This window comes from Cervus canadensis, chromosome 25, assembly GCF_019320065.1.
Source record: "Cervus canadensis isolate Bull #8, Minnesota chromosome 25, ASM1932006v1, whole genome shotgun sequence".
NCBI classification, from domain to species: Eukaryota; Metazoa; Chordata; class Mammalia; order Artiodactyla; family Cervidae; genus Cervus; species Cervus canadensis.
The window spans coordinates 47,600,913-47,626,447 of record NC_057410.1 but is presented as its reverse complement, the minus strand read 5'-3'; the positions used below and the strand labels follow the sequence as shown (position 1 = coordinate 47,626,447).

Below are 25,535 nucleotides of genomic sequence, written 5' to 3'. Positions count from 1 at the left end.
AGTTGTGTCCAACTCTTTGAGACCCTATGGACTATAACCCACCAGGCTCCTTTGTACATGGGATTTTCCAGGCAAGAAAACTGGAGTGGGTTGCCATTTCCTTCTCCAGAAGATCTTCCTGACCCAGGGATCAAACCCAGGTCTCTTATATCTCCTACATTGGCAGGCAGGTTCTTTACCACTAGCACCACCTGGGAAGCGAGGTTTAGAATTCTACTCTTAGTTTGGAATACAGAAAAGTATAAATTTACTGGTCCTGGTGTTGTAGTGGGTACCTCTGAGGGGCTCACTCAACTGCTTGTAGCTCTTAAATCTGACCATATAGAAGGTTCTCAGGGCGGCAGCTCTCCTGACCAACCATAAGGGTTGTCATGAGGCCTCTGGGAGAGAGAGAAATGTGATTGAGTGCTGATGAGCAGGGAAATGCAGGCCTCACAGCTGGCCAGGCTTGCTCATTGTCTTCTAGGTAACCAAGGCTATAAACAAGAGGGAACAGGAATGGCTTAGAAATCAATTTGCAGAATATTCAAAGGTCACCATGGTGCAGACTAGTGTTCTGATTGCTTGCAAGATATGATGTGCTAAAATGTGTTTGCCTCATCTCTAATGACAATAATAGTCCTACAAGAGGGGAACACGTTGCCAATCTCTTGTTAATGGTGTTTAGAAGAGACTAAGAATCTATTTTCAGCATCCTCATTTTAAACTCTTTTTGTATTGTTCCTTTGAGTCACTTACTTTGCAGAAATTTTATTAATCTCTTCTTTTTTAATTACACTTTTTGTTTTGAAAAAGTTGCAACTCTGCAGAGAAGTTATACGTCTATTACAAATTACTTAGATTCACCTACATACATCTTTCATTAATGTTCATCACATTTGTATTCTTTCTCTGTATATAAAACATAAGTCTTAAAATTTTTTTAAGTTGAAGTATTGTTGTAGTTGATTTAAAATATTGTGCTAATTTCAGATGTATGGCATGGTGACTCAGATATATGTATATATATAAATTATATATATAAATTATATATATATATATTCCTTTTCAGAGTCTTCCCTTGTAGGGTATTATAAAATATTGAGTATAATTCCCTGGGCTATACTGTAGGTCCTTGCTGATTATCTATTTTATATATAGTAGTATGTATATATTAATCCTATCCTCCTAAATGATCATATTCTTATTCTTATATAAAGATAAGAAAGACATTCATATTCTTATATAAGAATAAGGAACATTTTAATTCTTATATAAGCACTTATTATTATTATTTTTATAGCTGTTTCAGTGTCACTTCAGCTGAAATCTCCTAGAACAGGGATATTCTCTTATGTAACCTCACAGCTACTTTCAAATTCAGGTAGTAATCTATTTTTAACAGTCCTCTGATTTGAAAATTTAGCTTTTTATTATTTTTCCCAAAGAGATCTACTCCCTAATGAAACGCCCCAGCTGTTTCTCTGAAACTGACACTCTCCCAATGAAGGCTGTCTTGCCATTCACAGCAACTCCCTTCCTAACTATTCTTACATGCCCTTTCTTTTCATCATCTTTATCTACTTTTTGTTCCCTTACATTTCCCTCCCTCCCAAATGATATTTCTAAAGGCCACTTCCTGCTGTTCATCTAAGCAACTTAGTTACGTTTCTCAGAGCTGCATTGCTTATTTAAGTATATATGCCTTAAAAAAAAAGAAATCTAGGTGGCATTTTGCTGTGTGGTGGAGACTATTATTTCCTCCAGCCTTGATAGGAGGAGACTTCATTCAAACTTTAAGACCTTTGGAGAGAAATCGGTTCAGTGGCGGATGTAGTAATTAACAATGTGGCTATTTGAAATCGCACAGGCAAACACAGGCTGGTGGCTCACTCTTAGAAAGGCTTTTCTCTTGTCAGCAATTCAGCACCCGAGGTTTCGGCAGGCATCTTGGAGCTCTTTTAGGATCTTCTCCCTGGAGCTCTCATCTGTTAAAGCAGAGAAATGCCATTGATCCTAAAGTAGTCTCAGAAAGAAAATGCAGTTTAGCGGTCTATTTCGGAAATTTTCAAAAGCAATTGCCAAGTAGAGGCAGGGTCTCATACTATTAAAAAAATAAAAAAATAAAAAGCTTATCCCCCAAAGATCCTCCCTGAAGGATCCAGGTTAGTAGCCTGAAATCAATTCAAGCAGCTAAAAGGATGAAAGGAGATTTCATGGTCCGGGGTGTCTTCTTTTGAGTGCTCTGGTTGGGGGTTTTCTCTGGCTGCCTGACCAGAGGCAAAGATTAGTGACACAGTCTTTGCTTTCAGTGACTGCACTTCTATGCTTTTCCCTGGAAAGCAGCCCAGGCTGTGGGAATGGGGGTTCTTTTAACGTCTGTGGCTCAGAATGGACCAAGTTTATACAGTTACATTTACACCAAGGCACTGAGAAGTTTTTTTTTTTTTTTGCTTTTAGAGAATGAACAGGTTTTTCTTCCTTCTTTAAGCAATTACACAAAGAAGAGTAGCCTCTTTGGGAAGGCAAATCGGCTCATATGTGTAGCCAGAGGGCAAAATTTTCACCAGCAGTTTTCTTATGCCCTGGACCTGGTGCTTTGGTTTGAGGAGAGAGGGACTGTCTTTTCTTTCTTTCCTTTTTTTTCCCCTGAGGTTTTCCTGCAATCCAATATAGGAACTTTTCCCAATCACATTCATTACCATGGTGCCCACAGCTTTTAGTGCTGAATACCAAAGGTTTTTTTCTGCCCTGGTAATTCAACATAGGTTAAAAAGTATGTATTAGCATGATCTTCCTTACTTTTTAAAATTGATTCTCAGGGAATAAGGTACAAGAATACTCATAATAAGCTTGATGGAGCCAAACACATTGGTTTTATTTTGGGACAGGTTCCTTTTGAAAACAAATCTCAGGATTATTAATGCTTAGTTATGGGGCTGGGGACATAGTAGGACAGTGGTTCTCAAACTGTGATCCCTGATCCTGCAACATCAGTATGATCTGGAAACTTGTTAGAACCACCATGGTAGGGATTCAATAGATGCTTACCGAAGGTGACACCAAGTTCTTAATTCCAAAGGAGAGTGATGCCATTTAATACCATGTTATAAGGCATGTTGGTGCATGCATGCATGCTCAACTGTCTTCAACTCTTTGTGACCCCTATGGACTGTAGCCTGTCAGGCTCCACTATCTCTGGAATTCTCCAGGCAAGAATACTGGAGTGGGTTGCCATTTTCTTCTCCAGGTGATCTTCCCAACTCAGGGATCGAACCCACATCTTCTGCATTGGCAGGTGGGTTCTTTACCCCTGAGCCAGCTGGGAAGCCCAAGTTGTAAGGCAGTGGTTCCCGCACTTTAGTGCACATCAGAGTAACCAGGAGGACTTGTGGAAAGACCACATTATAGATCCCACCAGGAGCATTTCTGACTCGACACATCTGGGATGGGGTGAGAGTCTGCATGTCCAGCAGGTTCCCAAGTGATGCCTCTGGTGCTGTTCTGAGGACTCTGTCTTGAGAGCTGTTGGTATAAGACCATAATCCTCAAACAGAGCACAACATTAGAATCCCCTGGGGTTGCTTTTAGCTGCAGGAAGGACTGGGCCCCAGCTAAACCAAATCAGAATCTCTACAGGTGGGTCTGGGCCTGGTGGCCTTTAACACTTCCCAGGTGATTCTAAAGGGGTGGCCACAACCGGAGTCTGCTGCAGATCATCTCAGACGCGATCCTCAATCCTGCTTGTCCATTAGAATCACCTGGTGGGCTTTAGCGTCATTAACGCCTGGATACCAGTCCTGGAGGTTCTGATACAACTGCTTCCAGGTGCAGGGTGGGCACTGAGCTATTTGAATTCTCCACAAGTGACTCTACTATGCAGCTAACCTGTGAACTACTGCCCTAAAGATACCTTCTAGCTGTAAGAATGTCATGATTTTAGCATAATCCTACATAAAGGACACAACATTCATGGCAAATGAACATTCCTAAAGAGAGGTACTAATTTATTCTGTCATTGTACGGTTCCCCATTTTACACTCATTTTATGAGCTCTGAGAGTTGGTTTATTTATAACACATTAGCTGAACTTTTCATTGAAGCCTTACTGCAGATGTCTATAAAATCTTTTTAAAAAAACTCACTTCTGTTAAATATAAAAAAGGGAGCACAAATAATTTTATCTACCTTACTTTTTTTTTCTACCTTACTTTTAATATTCACATATTTTCTTGCTAGTTAGTGTTGACCTCCATTATAGTATTATAAGATGTAGTACAGTGGAAAGAACCGCAAGTAAAGAACTCTGGCCCTGTCACCATAATGGATGTTTACCTGTCTGGTTTGGTTGGTTGCTTACAACTTTATATAACATGAAGGACACCACACACAGGTTGAGTACGGCCCCATAGAAATGACATCCAGCAGTCAGAGAAGCCTTGAGTCATGGAAGGATCAGTAAAGCCTTTGAGGCCTCAGCCCTTGAGGCAGATTCCCTTCTGACAGGAAGGGGAGTGAGAGATCAAGCGGCACTCAAAGTAACAAGAACTCATGACTATTTAGATATTTAGATATAGACATTTAGATATAAATTAAGCGCATGCATACCTGTGGTAAGCAGTCTCTGTGGTGCTGGCAGTGAAGCGGGAGCTCCCTCCCCTCGATCCACAAGAGCCACCAAACAGCTGCGTGATGTTAAGCAAGCGACTTCACTTTTCCTCGCCTGAGCCTTCAGGTAATGTTTGTCTTGCAGGGTTGCTTTGAGGAATAGGAGAGGTAAGAGTGTCTGGCTGCTCTAACAAGAATATCCGAGACTAGGTTGCTTGAATGACAAATGTTCATGTCTCACAGTTTTGGAGGCTGGTGAGTCCATGATCAAGAAGCCAGATTCGGTGTTGGGTGGGGACAAGCTTCCTAGTTCACAGATGACCATCTTCTCACTGTGTCCTCCTGTGGAGAAAGAGGTGAGGGAACCCTCTGGAATCTCACACAGACATAAATTCCACTTCTGAGACACTATCCTCGTGACCTAACGCCCTCCCCAAAGTCCCCACCTTCAGATACCATCACACTGGAGATTAGCTTTCAACATATGAATTTTGGGGAGATACAAACATTGTTTATCATAGCAAACATGCAAAGCATTTAACCCAGCATCTGATACATGCTAGAAGTTCAGAAATATTCCGCCCCCCCCCACCCCCGGCCCTTTCTAATATTATTGTGTGCATTAGTCACTCAGTTGTGTCCGACTCTTGAGACCGCACGGACAGTAGGTCACGAGGCTCCTCTGTCCACGGAATTCTCCAGGAAGGAATACTGGAGTGGGTTGCCATTCCCTTCTCCAGGGGATCTTCCTGACCCAGGGATCAAACCCAGGTCTCTTGCATTGCAGGCAGATTCTTTACCAACTGAGCCACCAGGGAATTACTGCTTCTATTATGTCACTCGATCCTTTGTCTTTACCATCATCACAGTGAAAAACGGTGTCCATCTTCCTCTCCTTCTCTCTCCTCACCCGCCTCCACATTTATTGAGTTGCAATATCTTGGCCAATGTGCTAAGTACTTGGGGATGTGGGAATAAGTAAGCTATAGTCCCTGCCCTTAGCACAGCCAGTCTAGTGAGGAAGCAGACAAACATGCAGTTGTTATACCTAAGGTGTGAAAAGCGGGCACAGTGGCAGCACAAGGGGTGGTGTAAACTCAGGTGTGGGACCCACGAGTGTTCAGGGAGGCATCCTGAACGACTTGAGTTTTCTGGTTGAGCAAGTTATCAGATGCGGTGATGGCGGATGTGGGGAAAGTGGGGGAAGAATTCCTGGCAGAAACCAGCAGATGTTTGAGAAAGCATGGCATCAGTAAGTTTGACTGGCTTAGCAAATGCAGGGTAGGTGTAAAGGATGAAGCAGCAGGAGTAGGCAGGTGCTACATCATAAAAGATGGTTTTAAAAGGATGGGTCCCAGATCCACAGCATCAGCTGGGATCTTGTCAGGACTACAAATTCTGCTGCCCCACCCTTGATCCATTAAAGAGGAAAAGTTGAACAGGAATACAGGGTCTAGAAGTCTTTGTTTAATTTTGGTTATCTGGTTATCATTTTGATGCATGATAAAGTTTGAGAAACCCTATACTATGCCACAGTAAAAAAATTGGTTATTTCCCTGAAGGAAATGGGGAACTATGGGAGGATTTAGATAAGACTATTGTTTATTGCAGGCTCACTCTGGAAGCAGGGTAAAAGAGAGCATGATGGATGCATGGAACAGGTGTCAGTACTGGAGGTCAGTACATAGGGAGAGACAGGGAAGAAATTTAAGACCCTTGAGTTAGAATGTAGCATCCTTACTCAGTGCTGGGCTCCTGAGAATGTATACGGTCTAAGAGAAGTATCCATGTCTCCTGCCCACAAGGTGTTGATAATCTAGACTGACTAGATTCATTCCTTCGGACAATACATTCTACCAACCCAATAGAATGCCCTCCCTGTTTATGGACTAGCTGCTACCCTTTGCAAGAGTAACTCTGTGAAATCTGCTTGATTGATTTGGACAAGACCACAGGGAGGGTCTCCTTGTTTTTTACCCCCATTGTGGAACTGTACCACAATGGCTGTTTACTATATACAAAGCAGTGAAATGTAGTGGTTAGAATAGTAAAATAAATTGGATCATAATTTCTCTGGTACTCGTACATCCATGATGGCATTAAATCATGTAATTTATAAACACATTCTGCCTGGGCTGTATGTTGGGAATAGCACAAATCTGAGCTTTATTTACAATAGCAGTGACAGAACTGCCCATTGAAAACTTGTTTTCCGCTAGGCATTGAAGAGGGCCAGCCAGACTAGATGTTTCTTTCTGATAGACACATCCATCGCTGTAGAGAAAAGGTGCCGGCAGGAATGCAATTTGTCGGATCATGCTGGACCAGAGGTTGGATTCTACCCTCATGCGTATTCTCCACGGCTGGGAGGGAAGGGAAAAGGAGATGCTTCGCTAGCTGAGAGGAGGAGAAAAATAAAAATTATTTTTTTCAAGATATTTGACAGCTATATCTTCCCGCCACCACCTTCCTTCCAAACCCATGCGTGTCTGCTTAGAGTCTGACATAAAACGAGGAGTGACCCCCTCCATTTGTCTCTCGGTGCTTTCATTGAAAAAAGTCGCTGCACAAGGACGGAAAAGAGCGCGGCTGAAAATAGGTGCATGACTTGTTGAGCATACAAATCATTTCCCCGCTAGTCTCCCAGGGAGGGGAAAAAAAAAATCCCTCTTACTCTGCTTGCAGCCTGTGTTGCGCATTCGGGAGAGGAGGCCGGGGCCGGTTTCAGGCGCTCCCCGCGTCGTCCCCGCAGAAAACTTTCCTCGCAGGGCTGGCTCGGGCCGCTGGGCGGGGGCGCAGGCGGCGGGCGCCCAGCGTGCCGCTCTCCCGGGCCGCGGCCCCGACCTCGCGCCGCGCCTGTCTCTTTAAATTCCAGCTGCGCGGCCGGGAGACAGCGCCGCCCGGCGCCCAGGCCGGCAGGCGGCGGCTCGCTCGCGCTCCCGCTCCCGCTCCCGGCTGCGCGCCGCGGAGGGCTCGCTCAGCCCGCGGGCTGCTCGGCGGCGGCGGCGGCGGCGGCGGCGGCGGCGCGGGGCGGGGAGGCGCGGCCCGGCCGAGGAGCGAAGAAAGAGCGAGCCGGGCCGGCAGAGGCGCCGCGCCCGGTCCCGCTCCCGCGCCCGGCGGCCCCAGCGGCTCCCTTCGGGGGTGACGAGGATGTGCCTGGCTGCTGGCTTTCCCCTCCGCCCTCCTCCTTAAAACGATTTCCATAGTAACCTGATCAAGTGGCTCAGGATCGCAAACCTGAGGATCTCCGCGGCCCGCTGGCTTGACCTCAGTCAGGTAACGCTCGGATCTCGTCCTCTCCCCTGGCAAACGGCTGCGCTCGCTCTAAACTTCCTTTTGTGGACAATCGCCCAGCCCCACGCAGCCCGGGGTATTTGCAACAGCGTGCTCCTTCCCAGGTGCCTTCCACGGGTCTCCTCCCCTGCTGCTCCCCCAGGACCCACGAGCACGTTATTTAAATATATATATTATATATAATCGTATATATATATGTGTCTAATTTTTTGTTGGTCGCCCCCTCCCCTCCTCTTTTTGATTTCCCCATCTCTGCGCTCTCGCTGGCTTTTTCCCTGAGACTAGTGATGGGGGCGCGGGGAGAAGTAGGGGCGGGGGTGGGCGGCCAGTGCGGTCCAGGGAGTGGCGGGCTCGGGTGGCTGGGCTCCGGCGGGCTACTTTGGGCATTTGGGCGCTGGGTGCGCCGGGCAGGGGTCGCGGGGAGGGCTGTCAGCCCCAGGGCGGCGGTCCCGGGGAGCCCCGCGTCTCCAGACGGGCGAGCGAGGGACGCAGGCTTGGGGGGCGATGGAGCGCTCGGCTGGGTGGCTGGCGAGCGTCCATGCATCATATCTCTCCTCCTTACTCCCCCGCCCCTCTCCGGGTTTCTCTCTTTCTCTTCCCCCCTTGCCGTTTCTTTCTTCCTTTTCTCATCGCTGGCTCCATTATCTTCCCTTCCTTATCTCTTTTTTCCCCCCTCCTCTCGTTTCCCTGTCTCCTTTCCCTCTTAAAAGAAAGGGGGATGGTTTGTAACCTTTGGTTTTGCCAACATGGGAAGAGCGGTGAAACCTGCAGCGTGGCCACCTCAAACTGGTCGTTTTCCGACTCGTCTTCATCCATCAACATATTTGTTTCCTGAGTCTATTGATCTCCCTGGATTCTGCAGAAATGTGTTCTGAGCTGGGCGTCTGTATGTCAGAATCAGAGTTCTGCAGCTCGCTTCGGTGCTCGCAGGAGGACGTGTATTGTAAGGACTGCTTATGTTTTAAATCCACATAAGCCAAGGTTGTAAAGAAATCTATCTTTAAAAAAAAAAACAAAAACCCTAGTTTTATTCTAGAGGAACTTCCCTCTCAGACTGATACTCCCTTTCCCCTCTTTGATATTTAATTTTAGGAGAACCGAGAGACAGGTGTGTGTTTTTCTTCTCCCAGTTGATTAGGAACATGCAACTTCTATTACCTTAATTATCTCTTTAAACCTCATTCGGTTTTGCGCTTCTTCGTCCCCACAATGAGTAGATAGAGCATAACTAAGGTTCAGAGCCTTGCTTCCAAAACTCCAGGCTGGGTAAGAAAGTAGGGGGCCAGGACATTGAAACCTGCCAAAGAACAGAAAAGGCATAGCAACTCTAGTGTAAAATACATAACTAGATTCAGACTTCAGTTCTGAAGACATGAAAATACAGTAAAATGAGACTTTTGCTTTTGGTTCTTAGCATGTGTATAACCATACTAGGTAGGTATAAGTTAAAACTTACTTGAAAACAGAGCCCCTATGTAGTATAGAACCCATTCAGCCTTGTTTATGTTGAAGTGATTTTCCCCATGGTTTTATTTTTCTTTGAAACTTAAGATGTCTGTATCATGTGAAAACAAAGAGAGAAAAAGAGGATGACTTCAATTTTTACCAGAAATAGGATTTATATGGATTTCCTTTGTTTCTCAAAAAGATCTACGTGTAATGCTCTCAAGTTTTCCTGAGGTCAGAATATGTCAGGGGTGAAAACAATGTTAAGCAATGATTTTCCTCCACTGTTTCAGTGGCGTTCATAGTTTATACCGAAAAAGGTCTCAGTTTTTAGAGAGCCCCCCTTGCCTCCTTTGCCTTTGTCTGCACACATGTTTTTAAATTCAACTTTTAATATAGAATAAAGGATCTTGGAGCAGAGAATGAATCAGGAAGAAGAGAAACTACTGGTACAATGGAAACTATACCGAAACCAAGCAAAGATAAATATTACCATGCCACCTCACAGTGTCTTTGTTTTTAGCCAATTAAGAAGCTGCAGCTGTTTTAAATGGATTTTCCTCTGCTTAAATCTGTACCTAATACTTTTCGGACCTGGGGTCGTATTTATGCAGTTTAGATGAATGTTTACAAAAGACTTAGATCTCCTTGCCAGTGATATCTGAAAAGCACGTTTTTTTCCCTACGACGTTTTCTTCTTCTAGTGAATGCTGATAATAGTAATGGTCCTATGTGGTTGTTTGCACCTGACTTCTGATTTTTGGCATTCTTTGGGTTGGGTGGGTTGCTCCTGACACATTTTACAAGATTCTCCTAGCACGCTGCTTGAGACTTGAATGTGCAATTAATTGTACATACAATAAAATGTTCATTTTTGTTGTTGTTGTTCTTAGTTTAAGAGATGGCATGTCCTCCTGGACATTGAATGTTTTGATGTGATTGCTCGTGTGTGTGTGTGTGTGTGTGTGTGTGTGTGTGTGTGTGTGATGGCATGTCCTCCTGGACATTGAATGTTTTGATGTGATTGCTCGTGTGTGTGTGTGTGTAAAGGATTTACTATAAAGCCTGTTCTGACTAAGCCTGTGTGATTTGAGGTTAAAAGGTATGTTAGTGACAAGACATAAATTACTCTCTTATTTATAGTACATTGATCCTAAAACTGTTTTCTCCTCCTTGTGATTGCATGTTTATATGGATCACTTAATGAAAGGTTGGGGATGTTATCTGTTTTAAAATAGGAAAAATATATCCCTCACGTTTACTTATCTCAAGCCCCCATTTTCATCTCGAGGGATTAATAGGTATTTTTGATCTGCTATTTTAGCAGACTGTATTGCTGAGCACTACTAATTACCAGGAATATATTTAGTTAATTCTGACATTGGTATAAGACATCTCTCAAGTTGTCTGGAGGGCTGCAAGTGACGCATCCTTGTAACCCATGGCAACAGGAAATGGTTTTCCTGGGTGGAAGCTGAAGTGTGGACCCATATCCACACTTTGTCATCATTCAGGAACTTGATAGGAAGAGTGTGCTGCCTCCTTGGTTTGGACTGGCGTTACGTTTTTGACTTTAGTCAGAATAATAGTTCCCCCCTTTGCAATTCCCCTTAGCTCCTCATTCACTTGAATGTTCTAAAATTCTCAGAAAACAAGTGAGTTATATTTTTAAATTTAAAAGTGTTTATAAAGAAGTGCATAGCTTTGTGCATAGCTAGGATAATTAGGGTGAGAATAGCACCCAATCAAACCTGAGAGACATTGTCAACTTTAAAATGTTGAGTCGGGGAGGTGTGTTTGTAAATAGGAGCCAAGAGGCCAAGGTGTTATATTCTCCCTTCTCACTGCATCACAGAGTGCTTCTTGGAGTGGCTTCCTTGTTCACAGATGTCACTTAGCTTTGTTCTTCTTCCAGAAGAAAAATGGACATAGTGATCTTTTTCTTGTTTTTTGAATTCTCAAATATATGTGAATATGACATAATCATATACATACAAGTGTACATGTGTAGAAGTGGTGGATGCTAAAATACGCACATGCTCAGAGGCAACAGACAAGACTTCTGTCTCAGGAAAGGAAGTATTTCCTTATGCCATTGAGATATGTTTAATGGTGCTGAATATTTCCTTCTATTCAGGAAAAGGCAAATACATCTCTCTGTTCTGTGGGTATGGGTAGTCAGTGCTCAGTGAGTAATCATATAATTGAATATGCTGAATAATCCCAGCAGGTTTCACCCTTTTTAGTTACGTGAATTCAAGTGAGGAATAAATTTCTTCTTCTTCTTTTTTTTAACCATTTAAGATCTCCTCTTTCCCTCCTCCATTTTGTAACAAAAAAGTAATTTTCTATTAGGTTAAGTGGACCTCAGGGTATGAAAAATCCCCTGAGCTTTCTGCAGAGACATTTTTTCCTCCCAAGTCTGGCTGTCAACAGTAATATGTGATATGTGCCTCAGGTGGTGGAGTTTCCACGGGTCATCCTTCTCTGGCCCAGATGAAGTCTCAAGACAAGTACTGCAGTAACATAGATTCAAGTTGGTTATGTAACTTAATGGTCTTTTTTTTTTTCTTTTTAAGCTCCAGGTCTTTATAATTATATCTGTTTACTATTGTATTTTTCCAAATATTATAATTTTTAAAATTAGCTTGGTCCCTGTAAGAATTTAAAAGCTGCTTGTTCATTATACAATGTTTGTACAGTGCTCCTCTTTTTGTTAATCTGTGCAACATTTTCATGAGAGCCGTGGCAGTTGGGACCGTTGCTGGTTGTGCTTCTTTGGTTAACAGGGACCTGGAGATATGAAGGCCTGGAAACACTACCAGCAACATAGGGCCAGAGTTTTCTAGAGAGAAGACTGGAAAGTCAGCGTTTTTGATGAGTAATAGAGAACAGTTCAGATATAGTCAAGAAGATTTGAAAAAAAAAGTTTCTATATTTTAAAATCTTTCTTTGTAGATATATGCAGAACTCATGTCCAGCTTTCATTTTTTTTTTCTACTGGGAAGCACCGTTGAAATCTCCAGTCTTACTTGGTGGCTTTTGGTAGGTTTGAAGGCGTAGCATTGAGGAAGAAATGGTTCCTTTTACGTGCTTGTGTTACCGTTACAAGCATGACCACAAAATCATACCATTAGTTTTTTTCCCCAATCAAAAGAAACATTTATGTTACTGAACTCCATCTTAGGCCACCTTATTAAGATGGAATCAGACACCATGGCTGTCTGATTATATTGCTAAATTTTAAGGCAGTATTGCACAGCGCTTGGAGATGTAGCTTCTTGAGTAGACTGCGTTGGGATTTGAATCCCAGCTCTGGCACTTACTATTTAGGTTACTTTTGGTACTTTTCCTAATCTGAGTCTTAGTTTCCTTCTCTGTAAAACAATTGTTGAAGGATTTTTTGTAAAGACTAACTGGAAGAGGGTGTTGCTAATAATATTGAGGACGGCTTCTGGCATGTAGCACACATTCATTCATTATTATTGTTCCATTTTGACAACAGCAACATTATCAGAAGTCCAGTTCTTTTTCTGTTGAGATTTTTCCTTCTGAGTCTGAATGTGCTTTATAATATTTGTCCATAGAAGAGCTGTGCCCTTTTCTTGCTCCCCCCACCCCACCCTAACCTCCCACTTTAGCTTTTCCCGGCAATTTCAAGCTGAAAATAATGACCAGGTGCCTGGGTGATAAGCATACATTTATTTGGGAGGGTTTAATTCTCCTTATTTCCAGAAAAGCTTATTTTATATTCAGTATCAACATTAGCCATGGGATTTTTAAAAAATTCACAAATTGAAACTCGCGATCAGGATTAGCTCCAGTAGTACTAAACTACATCAGCTTAGAAAGCTGACAAACGTAAGACTTATGTTATGCTTCAGTTTACAGAGCTGTTTACTCACAAGCCACACCTGCCTCTTATTACCCTAATGTAATCATAAAGCTCCAAACTTTTGCTAAAGAAGGTTGCTGAATAATTTTTTTGTATGAAGTCGCTTGAAGTCTCATTGATGAGAAAATGTTGTTTAAAGATTTGTTTCATCCTTCTCTTTTTCCTTTGTGAGCTCCGGTATAAAGAGCTGCATTGACTAGGTCAATTTCTTCACATATTGAAAGGTTGTTCTCATCTGCAAAGTGAATATATTGGGTTAGTATACCTCTTTTTTTTCAAAACTTTCCATAATGAAAAAAATTAAAAACCAAAGTAGAAAAGACAGTACAATGGGTTTCCAAGGACTCATCGTTCAACTGCAACAGATTAGGTAACAACCTCTTAAGATCCTTCCTAGTTCTGCGATTCTCAGACCATGGAAATTCTGATTCCCTCTGGTTTTGAGAATCCAGAATATCTGCTTTTAAATAATATTGACACTATTGTCAGGAATATTGATACTAAAGTGATGGGGTTATTATAACACTGAGAATTTAATGGCAGGTGAACAAAATGATACATGAGCAATGTGTTGGGATTAGTTTGGTTCAACAGACATTTATTAAATGTCTCCCTCAAAGAAGTTAGAGCTTCCCACATGGCATGGTGGTAAGAAATCCACCTGCCAATGCAGAAGATGCAGGAGATGCGGTTCCATCCCTGGGTTGGGAAGATCCCCAGGAGGAGGAAATGGCAACCCACTCCAGTATTCTAGCCTGGAAAATTCCATGGACAGAGGAGTCTGGCAGGCTACAGTCCATGGGGTCACAAAGAGTCATACATTACTAAGCATGCACTCAAAAGATGTTATCCAGTAGGATTGATCCCATATTACCATATTTAAGATGAAATTCTCTGGTGGTTCAGGGGATAAGTCTCTGTGCTTTCACTGCCAAGGGCCCATGTTTAGTCTCCCTGGTCGGGGAACCTAACATCTTACAAGCCATGCAGAGTGGCGAAGAAAAATTTTTTTAAAAGAAATTGAGCTATAATAGTTCTAAAACTGTACTGAGCATTGTCTTTCATTTGGAAGCTTATTTTAAAATAGTCAAAGCCAGCTTCCAAGATGGTCCCCAGTGATTCTTGCCTTTTTGCTATTCATTCTCTTGTTACTTCCCCACATGTACAGGGTGTTTTTCTGTGACCAGTGAAATATGGTGGATGTGATGGGTGTGGCTAAGTCATAAAAGACATTGCCCCTTGTGCCTTGCTCTCTGGGATGACTCGTTCTGGGAGCAGCTGGCTCCCATGTTGTGAGGATGTTCAAGCCGGCCATAGAGATTCCTGTGGCGAGGCAGGGAGGCCTTCTGCTGCCAGCCAGCACTGCTTTACCAACCACATGGAGCATCATCAGCCTTGGAAGAGGGTGTTTAGCCCCGGTAAAAGTCTTCAGATGACTGCCGTCCTCGGTAACATACTGATTGTATCCTTTTGAGGGATCACAAACCAGAACCACCTAGCTAGGCTGCTTCTGAATTCATAACCCATAGGAACTGCATGAATTATTAAATGTTTGAAATGGCCAAGTTTTGGAGTAATTTGTTATGCAGCAACTCTATAAAAACCTTAAACTGCCTCAAGATTGTTAGTATATAAATAGTTATGATTGTTCTATAGGTAAAAGCATCAGTTAGTAGAGTTCTAGCTGTGAGACTGCTGTTTAAATCTGCATTTAGCACAGTGAATTTCTGGCATCCTAGCTTCCTTTTAAACTTTTAACTCAGAATGAATCTTCTGTGTCCATTATCCATAATTAGATGAGGGCAGAAGGCATGGTGTCTCTTCTTTCATTAATTGCTCACCTGGAACCTAATCTCAGCACTTCCATTTGGCAGTGTATCTGTTTAAGAGAGTGGGGCTGAGGTTGAGGACTGGGACGTGCTTTAGCTGATGCTCAGGTAAACTTTGAGCTAGTATTGTAGTTTACTTTCAGCGTGTGTGTGCTCTATTGTGTCTACTTTTTGTGACACCATGGAGTATGGCCTGCCAGGCTCCTCTGTCCGTGAGATTTTCCTGGCAAGAATACTGGAGTGGGTTGCATTTCCTTCTCCATGGGCTCTTTCCAACCTGGGGATTGAACCCATGTTTCCTGCTTTGGCAGGCCGATTCGGTACCACTGAGCCACCTGAGATTCCCCAGTTTACTTTTAGGTTATCCCCCAGAGAGTTCCCCTGACCCTCAGACACACAGAAAGACATTTAAAATTTTGGCTTTCATTGCCATAGAAGTTTTCTTTTGTTATCTTCTGAACTAGGCAAGATTAAAGTGCCTCAAATAAAATATGCCCTGATGAGGCCCTGGTAATGTTACCTAACGTAGCCATTCTTCATGAATTTGTCTGCACTTCTGGTCTTTTGTGAATATTGTTAGACTCAGATGGTAAAGCATCTGTCTGCAATGCAGGATACCCAGGTTCGATCCCTGAGTCAGGAAGATCCCCTGGAGAAGGGAATGGCTGCCCACTCCAATATTCTTGCCTGGAAAATTCCATGGGTCGAGGAGCCTGGTAGGCTACAGTCCATGGGGTCACAAAGAGTTGGATACGACTGAGCAACTTCACTTCACTTCACTTCCCTCCTTAAGCATGGTTCTGGGTTGTACATATCGAACTTTTTTCTCATAAATTTAAGGGAATCTAAAAATTGTATATTACTATAGATATAAAAGATTCTATAGAACTATGACATTTTGGTACATACAAAATGACATGATTTAGAAAACCAAAAAAAGACCATAACCTCACTTTTTACTTCATGGATCTGTTTAATGCTATCTACATAAATTATCATCCCATAAAAATTTAAAGGGTGACTGAATTGGAGACCTGGGTTCAATCCTTGGGTTGGGAAGATCCCCTGGGGAAGGAATGGGTACCCACTCCAGTATTCTCGCCTGGAGAATTCCATGGACAGAGGAGCCTGGCGGGCTACAGTCCACGGGGTCACAAAGAGTCGGGCATGACTGAGCGACTGACACGTACTAGTAGACATTAGGCACTTGGAGAAAACTAAGAAGTAAGGTTTTCAAGCCTTTATATTGGCGTGAATATTATTTTCATAAATGAGCCATTAGTCTTATGCTTTGGAGCTTAAGGTTTTAGTACATTTGCTTTTTAATTTGTCAGGTAGGGTTACTAATAGGATTCTTTTGCCTCTGAGAATGTTTTCAGACCCAAGTTTATCTCAGTATAAAACAATGATGGTGTTCACTGACCTGTACCAATATCATGCTCTCTGGGAATTGAAATTGATTTTTTTTTTTTTTTGGTCCTTGGTATGTGCATTTGCTATTTGAACAAGCGTCACCTGGGATGGCTTAGGAAAACCGGTAAGTAGATGTTCAGAAATTAGAATTAGTTTTCAAGACATCACAAATGAGTTGCATCACAAGCCTCAGGAGAAAAATAATGAAGTCACTAGCTCTTCTTGATGTTTTTATGTTTGAGCACAGTGTGTGATAAGAACTACCTTTAGAACTGAGGATAAGCAACATGTCTGGTTTTTCTGTTCTTTTTGAAAATGTAGAAATTAAACTACTATTCATTGCCAGTGAAAAGGCTATATGGCAGATGTGTAGAGAGTCTGGGAGTGTTTTCATAAATGTCTTCTGCTAAGCAGGTTTTTGTTTTTGTTGGATAATGTGACTCATGTGCTTGTTTTATGTTCTTTGCACACTTGATGTGGCTTTAATTTACCCTATAAAGTAAGCTTGATTTATAAGAGAAAGCTTTAGGTATATATTAATTACTTTCTGTACTGTGATGAGGATAACAGGGGCACACAAATGAATAAGACAAGGTCCTTGCCCTAGAGGAAGTTGGGATGTGCTTAATTAATTTAAAATTTTTTTCAGAGTATTTAGTTGCTTATTTATGGTGAACTTTACAAGCTATGGTTAGGCTGCACTCAACACAAAATCCAGTTAAATTATGTTACCATAATTGAGAGTTATCCTGAGTTCTACACTGTTAATTAATGCTAATACTCTTTTGAAGGTCTCCTATGTATGGCCTCAATAACCACAAAGGCTTTTCTGCCTACAGCAGATAAACTCAATAATGTCACAGGAACTTGTATTAGAAATTCTGCCATTACCTATTTTTTAACTGACTAGCTAGTCATGTCTGTTCAGTGTATTCCCTATAGGGCAAATGTCTGTATCATACTTGGGAAATATATATATGTGTGTGTGTGTGTGTGTGTATGCCAGAAATGCATCTTATGAATGTTTAAATAAATTTTCTGATATTTGTGCTTGCTAATTGCATGTTTTAAGAATTGAGGTGGGGATTAGATAGTATGTTAGAATCCCAGACATACCTGAATCTGTTCTGTCAATTACCTTTGTCCCTGTGCAGGGCCCCCAGGGAAGATAAATGCAGGCAATAGCAGCCAAATGGTAATCAGAATACCACTTTATTAATTGCTTGAGCTGGGGCCAATTACCCTTGATACAGGGCTCTTTGGAAAGAAGTGGTTGGAGCACATACTCTGGCTTAAGTCCAAATATATATGTATTTAGTCTTGATATGTTCTGGTCTAGCTGCAGTTTGGGAAGGAAGTCAGGAAGAGAAAGAAATGATCATGTCCCAAGAGGGGTCCTAATTTCAACTTAAAAATCATATAAAACTAGGAAGGAGAAAGAGAGTGGGACTAGATCTTGGTTTTGTTGCCTTTAAAGCATGGTGACCCTGCTCACTCATAATTAAACTCCAGTCATTGTTTTTATATCTGACCTACTAGAAGAGCAATTCCTTGTTTGAAAGGGGTGGACAGAGGAGTTCCTGATGAGGAGGGAGAGATCCAACTGGACAGATTCATCATAGTACGGGTCACAGCCACTTATCTGAAAGCCTAGGGACAAGAAACATTTCAGAATTTGCACTTTCTCATGTTTTAGAAAGACAGGAGTGTATGTGTGTGTGTATGTATATATGTACATATCATGTAACAAACCCAGTGTGACCTGTGACAGCTTCTCTTGACGTAACATATGACTATTTCTGTAAGAAAATCCTTGAATATTGAGAATGAGTGAGAGTAGTGGACAGAATAATGCCCCCTTCCTAAAATATCCACATTCTAATCCCCAGAACCCGTGAATACATCACCTTTCATGGCCAAGAGGACTTGAAATTTGTGATTAAGGTTTAAGGACTGTGAGATAAGGCCACGATGCTGGATGGTCTGTGTGGGCCCTGTGTAATCACAAGGGTCCTTGAAAGCAGGGGACCTTGCCCAGCTGTGGTGGGAGGAGGAGGTGCGGTGATGGAAACAGAAGATGCTACCTGGCTGCCTTCAAAAATGGAGCAAGGGGCTGGGGCGAAGAAATGCAGGTGGCCTCTAGAAGTCAGCAAACGCAAGGAAACAGATTGTCACCTGGAGCCTCCAGACAGGAACGCCATCCTGCTGACACTCTGGTTTTGGCTCAGTGAGTCCACTTTCGCACCTTTGGACTCCAGAACTGTAAGACAATAAATTTTTTAAGCTACTACATTTGTGGTAACTTATTATAGCAGTGGTACAAAACTAATATGGGCTTCCCTGGTGCCTCAGATGGTAAAGAATCTGCCTGTAATGTAGGAGACTTAGGTTTGATCCCTGGGTTGGGGAGATCCCCTGGAGAAGGGTATGGCTACTCCAATATTCTTGCCTGGAGATTCCATGGATAGAGGAGCCTGGCGGGCTACAGTCCATGAGGTCGCAAAGAGTTGGACACAGCTGAGTGACTAACACTGAGTAACTCTGATGCAGTGAGATAATGACTATAACCTTACTTTACTTCAGGTCTAGTTGTGAGAAACCTTTCGATTTGCAGAGCTTTTTAGATTATGAATTGCACTTAGGAACTGTGAGCCCGTAAAAGAAATTGAAAATCTTGATGTTTTAACTGGATGACCTTACGCTGTTTGAATTAATCATGGGATGAAGAATTCTTAGGAGGAAAGTCTTCGTTGTTCTCATCTGAATACTTGAGGCTCTGGTGATTTCTTTGTATGCATGTCTGTTGCCTGTATGGACCTTACACTGGTTGATGATGACTCTGGTCAACTGGCCCCCGTGGACCTCAGTTCACCTTGATTTAGATTAAAGTAACATATATGGAGGGACTCAAACTCTGAAGTACCGTATAAATGTTCATGGTCCTTGATGACAGCTGCCTCCTGTCCCTCCTACCTGTATTGGGGTTGGAGGGGAAGAAATACCACAGGGTGATTTTGTGAATGTGGCAGTGGGGTTGCTTCTTCCTTCTGGCTCTGAGAAATCCTTCCCCTACATTACAAGTCTCTAGTGTTCGTGTGACTCCAAGGGAGGTGGCATCTGGGATGAATGTTTCAGCACAAAGGCTGCATACCTTGGGCTCGTCCACGGACCCCCATTCTCACCCATTTAATTACATTAAGTGAGGAAGAAATGTCCATCTTCTGCTCCTTCTCATAGCAGATTCCAGGGCAAAGTCTCTGTATTTTGAAATTTTCCCAGAAAATAACCTGCACAGTATAAAGCATACTTTAGAATACAAGGCACCAATTCGCACTCAAGAGGCAGTATTTGTTTTATTTTGTTGTGAGGCTGTGTCCTTGTAGTAGATGCCATGATTCTGGAATGACTGTAGTTGTCTGATACATGTTTGAAGGTTATACCTTCGGTGAAATGTTTCAGCATGATGATGCTAGCTCTGATTCAAATTAAAATGCTAACATCTAGCATGCACCTTACACTGTCCTTGATCTGTAAGTGAAACTTCAGGAACATCAATTTCCCTGTTGCTTCCTTTGCTCATGTGCTGGGAGAGTGAGTGTTGCTTTGCCTCGTCCCGGGTGGTATGGGTGTGTGGTTGTGTTACTGTTTTTCTTTTTTCTTCTAGAAAAGTGGTAGATTTTAAGCTGTGATTTATGACCAAATATGTGACTTTAAATGTTTTTTCTTACTGAAGACTATATCTCCTCTTTGTTCCACAAGCACATCACCCTTACCCATAACACAACCCTTTTCTCCCCCAACATTTTCAGTAGGATGCATCTGAAATCTCTTCTAAGCTTCTGATGAAAGTGATTGTGAATCAAATACAACCTTACAACGTACTCTAGACAAGAGACTGTGTTGAGACTTCATGTCTGTGTCATCAAGAACAAGATGGCTAGTTGCTCAAAGTTTTGTGCCCAAATGAAGATCTAGAATAATGGGAATTCCGGAGAGAAATTTTATTTGAAATCTGTCTTAAAATTTAGCAGTGATATATAATCATATATTGGTTTTCATGCTTATAGACACTACTGAACTTACTATAAAGTAATTTCAGAACCTAGGGAATGTGTTATTCTTCACACCACAATGTATTAGGCTCTGGGCTATGTTCTGGGTTGTAAGTGGCCTGAAAAAGGATCTAGACTTTGCCCATTATTAATGAGTTTATGCTCAGCAGGTAATGTAAGCCTTATACAAAGGAAGAGGTAGGTGGCTAGTTCTCTGGACAATTAACATGTGTCCATGCAGAAGAGCAGATAAAGGAGGGAGGGAGGCTTCTTCCAGATGGGAAAATACAGTGTGCTTGGACGGAGGAAGTGTCATTTGAACCATGAAAGTTAGGAAACCATTCATGCAAAATTTAAGCTGTATTATCACGTATGGGCCTCCAGGACCTAGTTCTGCCTCCTCTTGCCTCTGGCCACCTTCACCTTCCACTCCAGCCACACTGAGCTATTCATAGGGTCCTACAAGCATCATGCCTTTCACACTTGGAACCTACGCTAACAGGTCTAGGGGCTGTACAATGAGAGTTCCATGTTGGGTACTTTTTTTTCTAAACTCCTCTTAAGACATAGACATGACTTTCTGTAAATAACGTCTTCCTGGTTGTTCAATCTTGCCATCCACAAAGTCCTGGAATTCCTAAGCTTATATGTAGGTGATGTTGTTCAATAATGCCACTTATGCCGTCTCTGCTTATTCTTTGAAGCATGTGTACTGCTAAAGGAATGACAAAGAAAATAGTTGTTCTTGAGGATCTCACTGCTGGAGAGACTCACAAACAGTTTTAATGTGAAACTTTCATAGCCATACTAGACGTGTGACGAGGGGGCCTGGGAAAGCAGGAGTGGGGGTGACCGTTCCGCCTGCTGGCGGGGCCCCAGGGATGAATGCCCAGAGAGGAGATGCTTGAAGTGAGTCATGAAAGATGAGTGGGAACCTGCCAGATGGACACAATGGAGGAGGATGTTTTGGGATGTGACTCTGCAAGTGTACAAAGACATAAGGGAACATGAAAAGTTAGAGTACAGTCAGTCCCCACCAGCAAAATATGTGCTGGGGATGGGTGCATCGTGATGAAGCTGGAAGGGCAGGCAGCTGAGAAAGAGTATACATTCTAGATCAAGGAGTTGGTACTTTACTCTGCAAGTATCAGGTATGGCAGAATGTTAAACAGGGGAGCCTTATGTCTAATTCCCTTTGAAAGCAGATACAAGGATTATAATATCTTAATAAAAAAATTGTTCAGTGCAGAAGCAACAAAGGAAAGTGAAGTCGCTTAGTTGTGTCCGACTCTTTGCGACCCCATGGACTGCAGCCTCCCAGGCTCCTCCGTCCATTGGATTTTCCAGGCAAGAATACTGGAGCGGGTTGCCATTTCCTTCTCCAGGGGATCTTCCGCCTCAGGGATTGAACCCAGGTCTCCTGCGCTGCAGGCAGATGCTTTACCCTCTAAGCCACCAGGGAAGCCGTACCATGTGTCAACTAAGAGTTGAGGCTTCACAATATGCTAACACTTGTTGCAGGTTGTGTGAGTGTGGACAAATTATGTAGCTTCTCTGCATCTCAGTTTTTTTATCTGCTTAGTGGGCATGATAATACCCCTGTTGCAGAATCGATATGAGAATTAGGTGAGTTATTGTTGCTAAAGAACCCAACTGTTATACTAAGTACACAATAATTAAGTGTACGTTTACTATGCATTTTGATTTTATTAAGAATAAAGACTAGATGTCCAGCAAGAACTTAGTGTGAAAACTGAAAGGGTCCTTAAAAGTCAGTTGCAGCATGTATTGTTTTATGTGCTAAGTTGCTTTAGTCATGTCCCACTCTTTGCGACCCCATGGGCTGTAGCCCGCCAGGCTCCTCTGTCCATGGTATTCTCCAGGCAAGAATACTGAAGTGGGTTGCCATTTCCTTCTCTAGGGGATCATCTTTCCGACCCAGGGGTTGAACCCAACTCTCTTAAGCCTTTTGCATTGGCAGGCAGGTTCTTTACCACTGAGCCACCTGGGAAGGCCATTTCAAGTTTGTAATAAAGGCCAAAAGCCATAGGCTGGATGTTACATATGTCTTGAAATCTGAGATGGTCCTGTTTACCTGCCTGAAGAAGGGTCCTTAGAAAATGAGATGTGGTAGGAAGCAAAAATGAGGCAGTCTATGGCAAGTAGCATGTGTGGGGCTTTGACTGGGATTAGCCACATTTGGCTGAGGCTTTGGAAATCCCACCCCACAGTCAGCATTATTGTGTTGCGATATCAGGAAAGGTAGCGTCTTCACGTGATGCGGTCAACAGAACATAGGGAATCTTGGAGATTGAAAGAGCTGCCCCTGCAGTGACTCCGTTGGTTCAGAGAAATGTGAGCGGAAGCTAGGGCCCCAAAATGATGTAACGGTTTGGCATGACTTCTTCTGGCCTGGTGGAGGAATGATCAGTGAAATGTGGATAACCACAGAAGCGTGTGTTTGAATGGTCACTTGAAAATCTCTCACATATCCTTAGGTATCACAGTTCAGCTGATAGTAACCACTTAACATGTAATAAATCTTTCTCTGAACAGAATGAGACACAGATTAATGCTTCAACTGGTGTATGTAGTAGTAGCACAAAGCATTTCACAAACACAAACATTCTAACAATCGAACTCCTGCATACCAAGACGTAGTACATATATCATTGGTCTTTCTGTTAGTGTAAAAATCAAATGTTTTAATAAGATGGAAAGATGAACTGAGACTTCCTAGCATATCTACCATTTTATTAGTTGATAATTACATTTTCTTTGCTGTTTTGAAAACTGTTTTTTGCCTCCCTTTTACTGTAGCAAGATTTTAAGGTAGTAGCCATGATAATTTTTTTTTTTGATGTGAGGTGTGACTTATTTTTTTAACTGGAAGATAATTGTGTTGTGTTTCTGCTGGGCATCCAAGTGAATCAGCTACACGTATACATATATTTCTCCCCTCCTGATCCCCCCTCTTCTCCCATCCCACCTCTAAGTCATCACAGAGCCCTGGGCTGAGCTGCTGTATTATATAGCACCTTCCGCTAGCTGCCTGTCTCACACGTGGCCGTGTATATATATCTCAGTGCAGCTCCCAGCTTGCCTCACCTTCTTCTCCCACTTGTACACAAGTTTATTCTCTATGTCTGTGTCTATTCCTCTCCTGCAAACAGGCTCATCAGTACCAGTTTTCTAGGATCCATATATATGTATTAATATATGATATTTGTTTTTCTGGGAGCAGTTTTATTTCCCTGACTTTCCAGCGAACATTGAGATGTCCCTAGTTCATCAGTTTTTTTTCACTGACTTTCCAGTGAAAATTGAGATGTCCCTAGTCCTAGTTAGCAGGACTTTTAAATACTTGGAACTTCTCATAAAATCTGTCACAGGTAATACAAAGATGAAGTCAGACCTTGGTCCTTCTTGCTGAGCAGTTACTATAGATTGAATGATGAATGATTGTTACTCTGCCAGTCACGTGAATCATGAGTTCCAATGGACGGCACAGTCTGGAGAAGTCTTTAATGACAAGTTGGTGCCACTAATGAAGGAAGTGGTTGGTAAATTACAGATCCAAGCCCTTGAAAATGAACGTCTAGTGCATGTTATTAGTTTCATTTTTTGCTTAGTTAGAGTTTCATTTTTTGGGTAAAGCAGTTTATTGTCCTCTAAAAGATACTTAAAACAGAAAATGGCTTCTTTTGTGGTGCTTACCACTCCCCCCAGTTTCCCAGCTGCTTGTCTCGTATGCATTCTGAACCCAGTCTTAGGGCTCTTGTTAGGAACCTGTATGGATTTATTTGTAGAGGAGGACACATTGAATTGGACCTCAGGATTAAATGAATTCCGTGAATTAGAAGGATGACCTTGTAGACAGAAAAAGGCTTCATTATATGTCTTCCCTGCTTTCTGTGTAATAGATTTTGTTGTATGCTTCATATTCAGTCTTTGTGTATGTGTGTTTGTGTGTGTTTTACGTTGGAAGAATAGATCAAAATTAGCACCCTGACAGTGGACAATAAATTGACTGAGTTCTAACTGTGAAGACTGTAGCACTGCATTTTATTTTTCCTCCTGTCATGCTCAGCAAATAAATAATCCCATTTACATTTCAGCCTGCAAACACGCTTGTGTCTTTGGGCATCATGGGGATACCATGTGGGCAAATGGGGTTACGGTTAGAATCCTAGTTATATGGATTTTTATTTCTTGTGTGTGTTGCCAAGTAGTGTAGAGTCTGCTTTTACACAGGTATTAAAGCTTAGCTGGAGCGAGAGAGGAGAAAATAGAGGGGGATGAAAGCACTGGACTGCCAGGGTCTGTTTCTAGTGGAAACACAGTTCATAGCTGACTGTGGCAGGGGGAGGCTTTGGAAGCTGCAAAATGATCAAACCAAATGGTAAAGTTTTAACGATTTACTGCTAATTGATTGACTTTATGTAGAAGGAGATGCAGTTACGTGCTCTTACAGCCTACTGTATTTTATTTATTTGTTTTTTTGCTCAGTTTATGTGACTTCTAAACCAGTTTCATTTGCTGCCTCTTCAGAGTTGTTTTATTCTGTACAAGGCCTGATTGATTTGACCAAGGGCTGAGTCTCCGTGATAGCTAACTGTGATGATGGGGGATAAATTAAAATCGCCCATGGCCAGGATCAGACCATCTCCAAGAGTCAATAGAAGAGTCCCTGAGGCCTGGTAACAGAGTGCTGAAATTCTGTTTTCTACTTTGGTTAAAAACTTGTTTAAAATGGTATCATTTAAAATACATGGGATTCAGTAAGTCATTTCCTCTTTACAAATTGTTTATAGGCAACCTCTAGGAAGTCCTTTTGCTTTATTCTGAAGTACTTTAGCATATGATGGTTTTAAATTTGGAAGGCACATGGTACATATATTTGCTTCAATGTACAGGTAGCTAAACTGAGGCTTGGAAGAAAGTGCAGTGATTTATTCAAATTCAGAACAGTGATTGGTGATAGAGTAAAATTAGAACCCAGCTCAGCTAGTGTAGAGT

General features: G+C 42.3%; 2 protein-coding genes across 8 annotated transcripts in view; one reads left to right on the top strand and one right to left on the bottom strand.

The window, feature by feature from the left end:
* Nucleotides 1-2,795: 2,795 nt before the first annotated feature.
* Nucleotides 2,796-8,079, bottom strand: LOC122427131 (atherin-like). Of its 6 annotated transcripts, XM_043446420.1 has the most exons (5): nucleotides 7,262-7,791; nucleotides 5,446-6,984; nucleotides 4,829-4,929; nucleotides 4,588-4,737; nucleotides 2,796-3,504 (listed from the first exon to the last, which is right to left on the bottom strand). In XM_043446420.1, the coding sequence occupies exon 1, from the start codon at nucleotides 7,789-7,791 to the stop codon at nucleotides 7,312-7,314; it is 480 nt and encodes a 159-aa protein (XP_043302355.1). In that variant the 3' UTR covers nucleotides 2,796-3,504; nucleotides 4,588-4,737; nucleotides 4,829-4,929; nucleotides 5,446-6,984; nucleotides 7,262-7,311. The 6 variants fall into 6 exon arrangements, 5 of the variants coding, with proteins under 5 accessions (XP_043302355.1, XP_043302357.1, XP_043302353.1 ...); XM_043446422.1 differs by having other exon boundaries at nucleotides 4,588-4,929; nucleotides 5,446-6,980; XR_006265360.1 differs by lacking the exon at nucleotides 7,262-7,791 and adding an exon at nucleotides 7,798-8,079 and having other exon boundaries at nucleotides 2,799-3,504; nucleotides 4,588-4,929.
* Nucleotides 7,754-25,535, top strand: part of NAV3 (neuron navigator 3) — an 879,706-nt gene continuing 861,924 nt past the window's right edge. Inside the window, exon 1 of one of the 2 annotated variants that reach the window (XM_043446408.1) lies at nucleotides 7,754-7,863. The gene's annotated coding sequence lies outside the window, so the exon portion shown is untranslated. The remainder of the gene's footprint in view (nucleotides 7,864-25,535) is intronic. The other variant, XM_043446407.1, reaches the window with a different exon arrangement.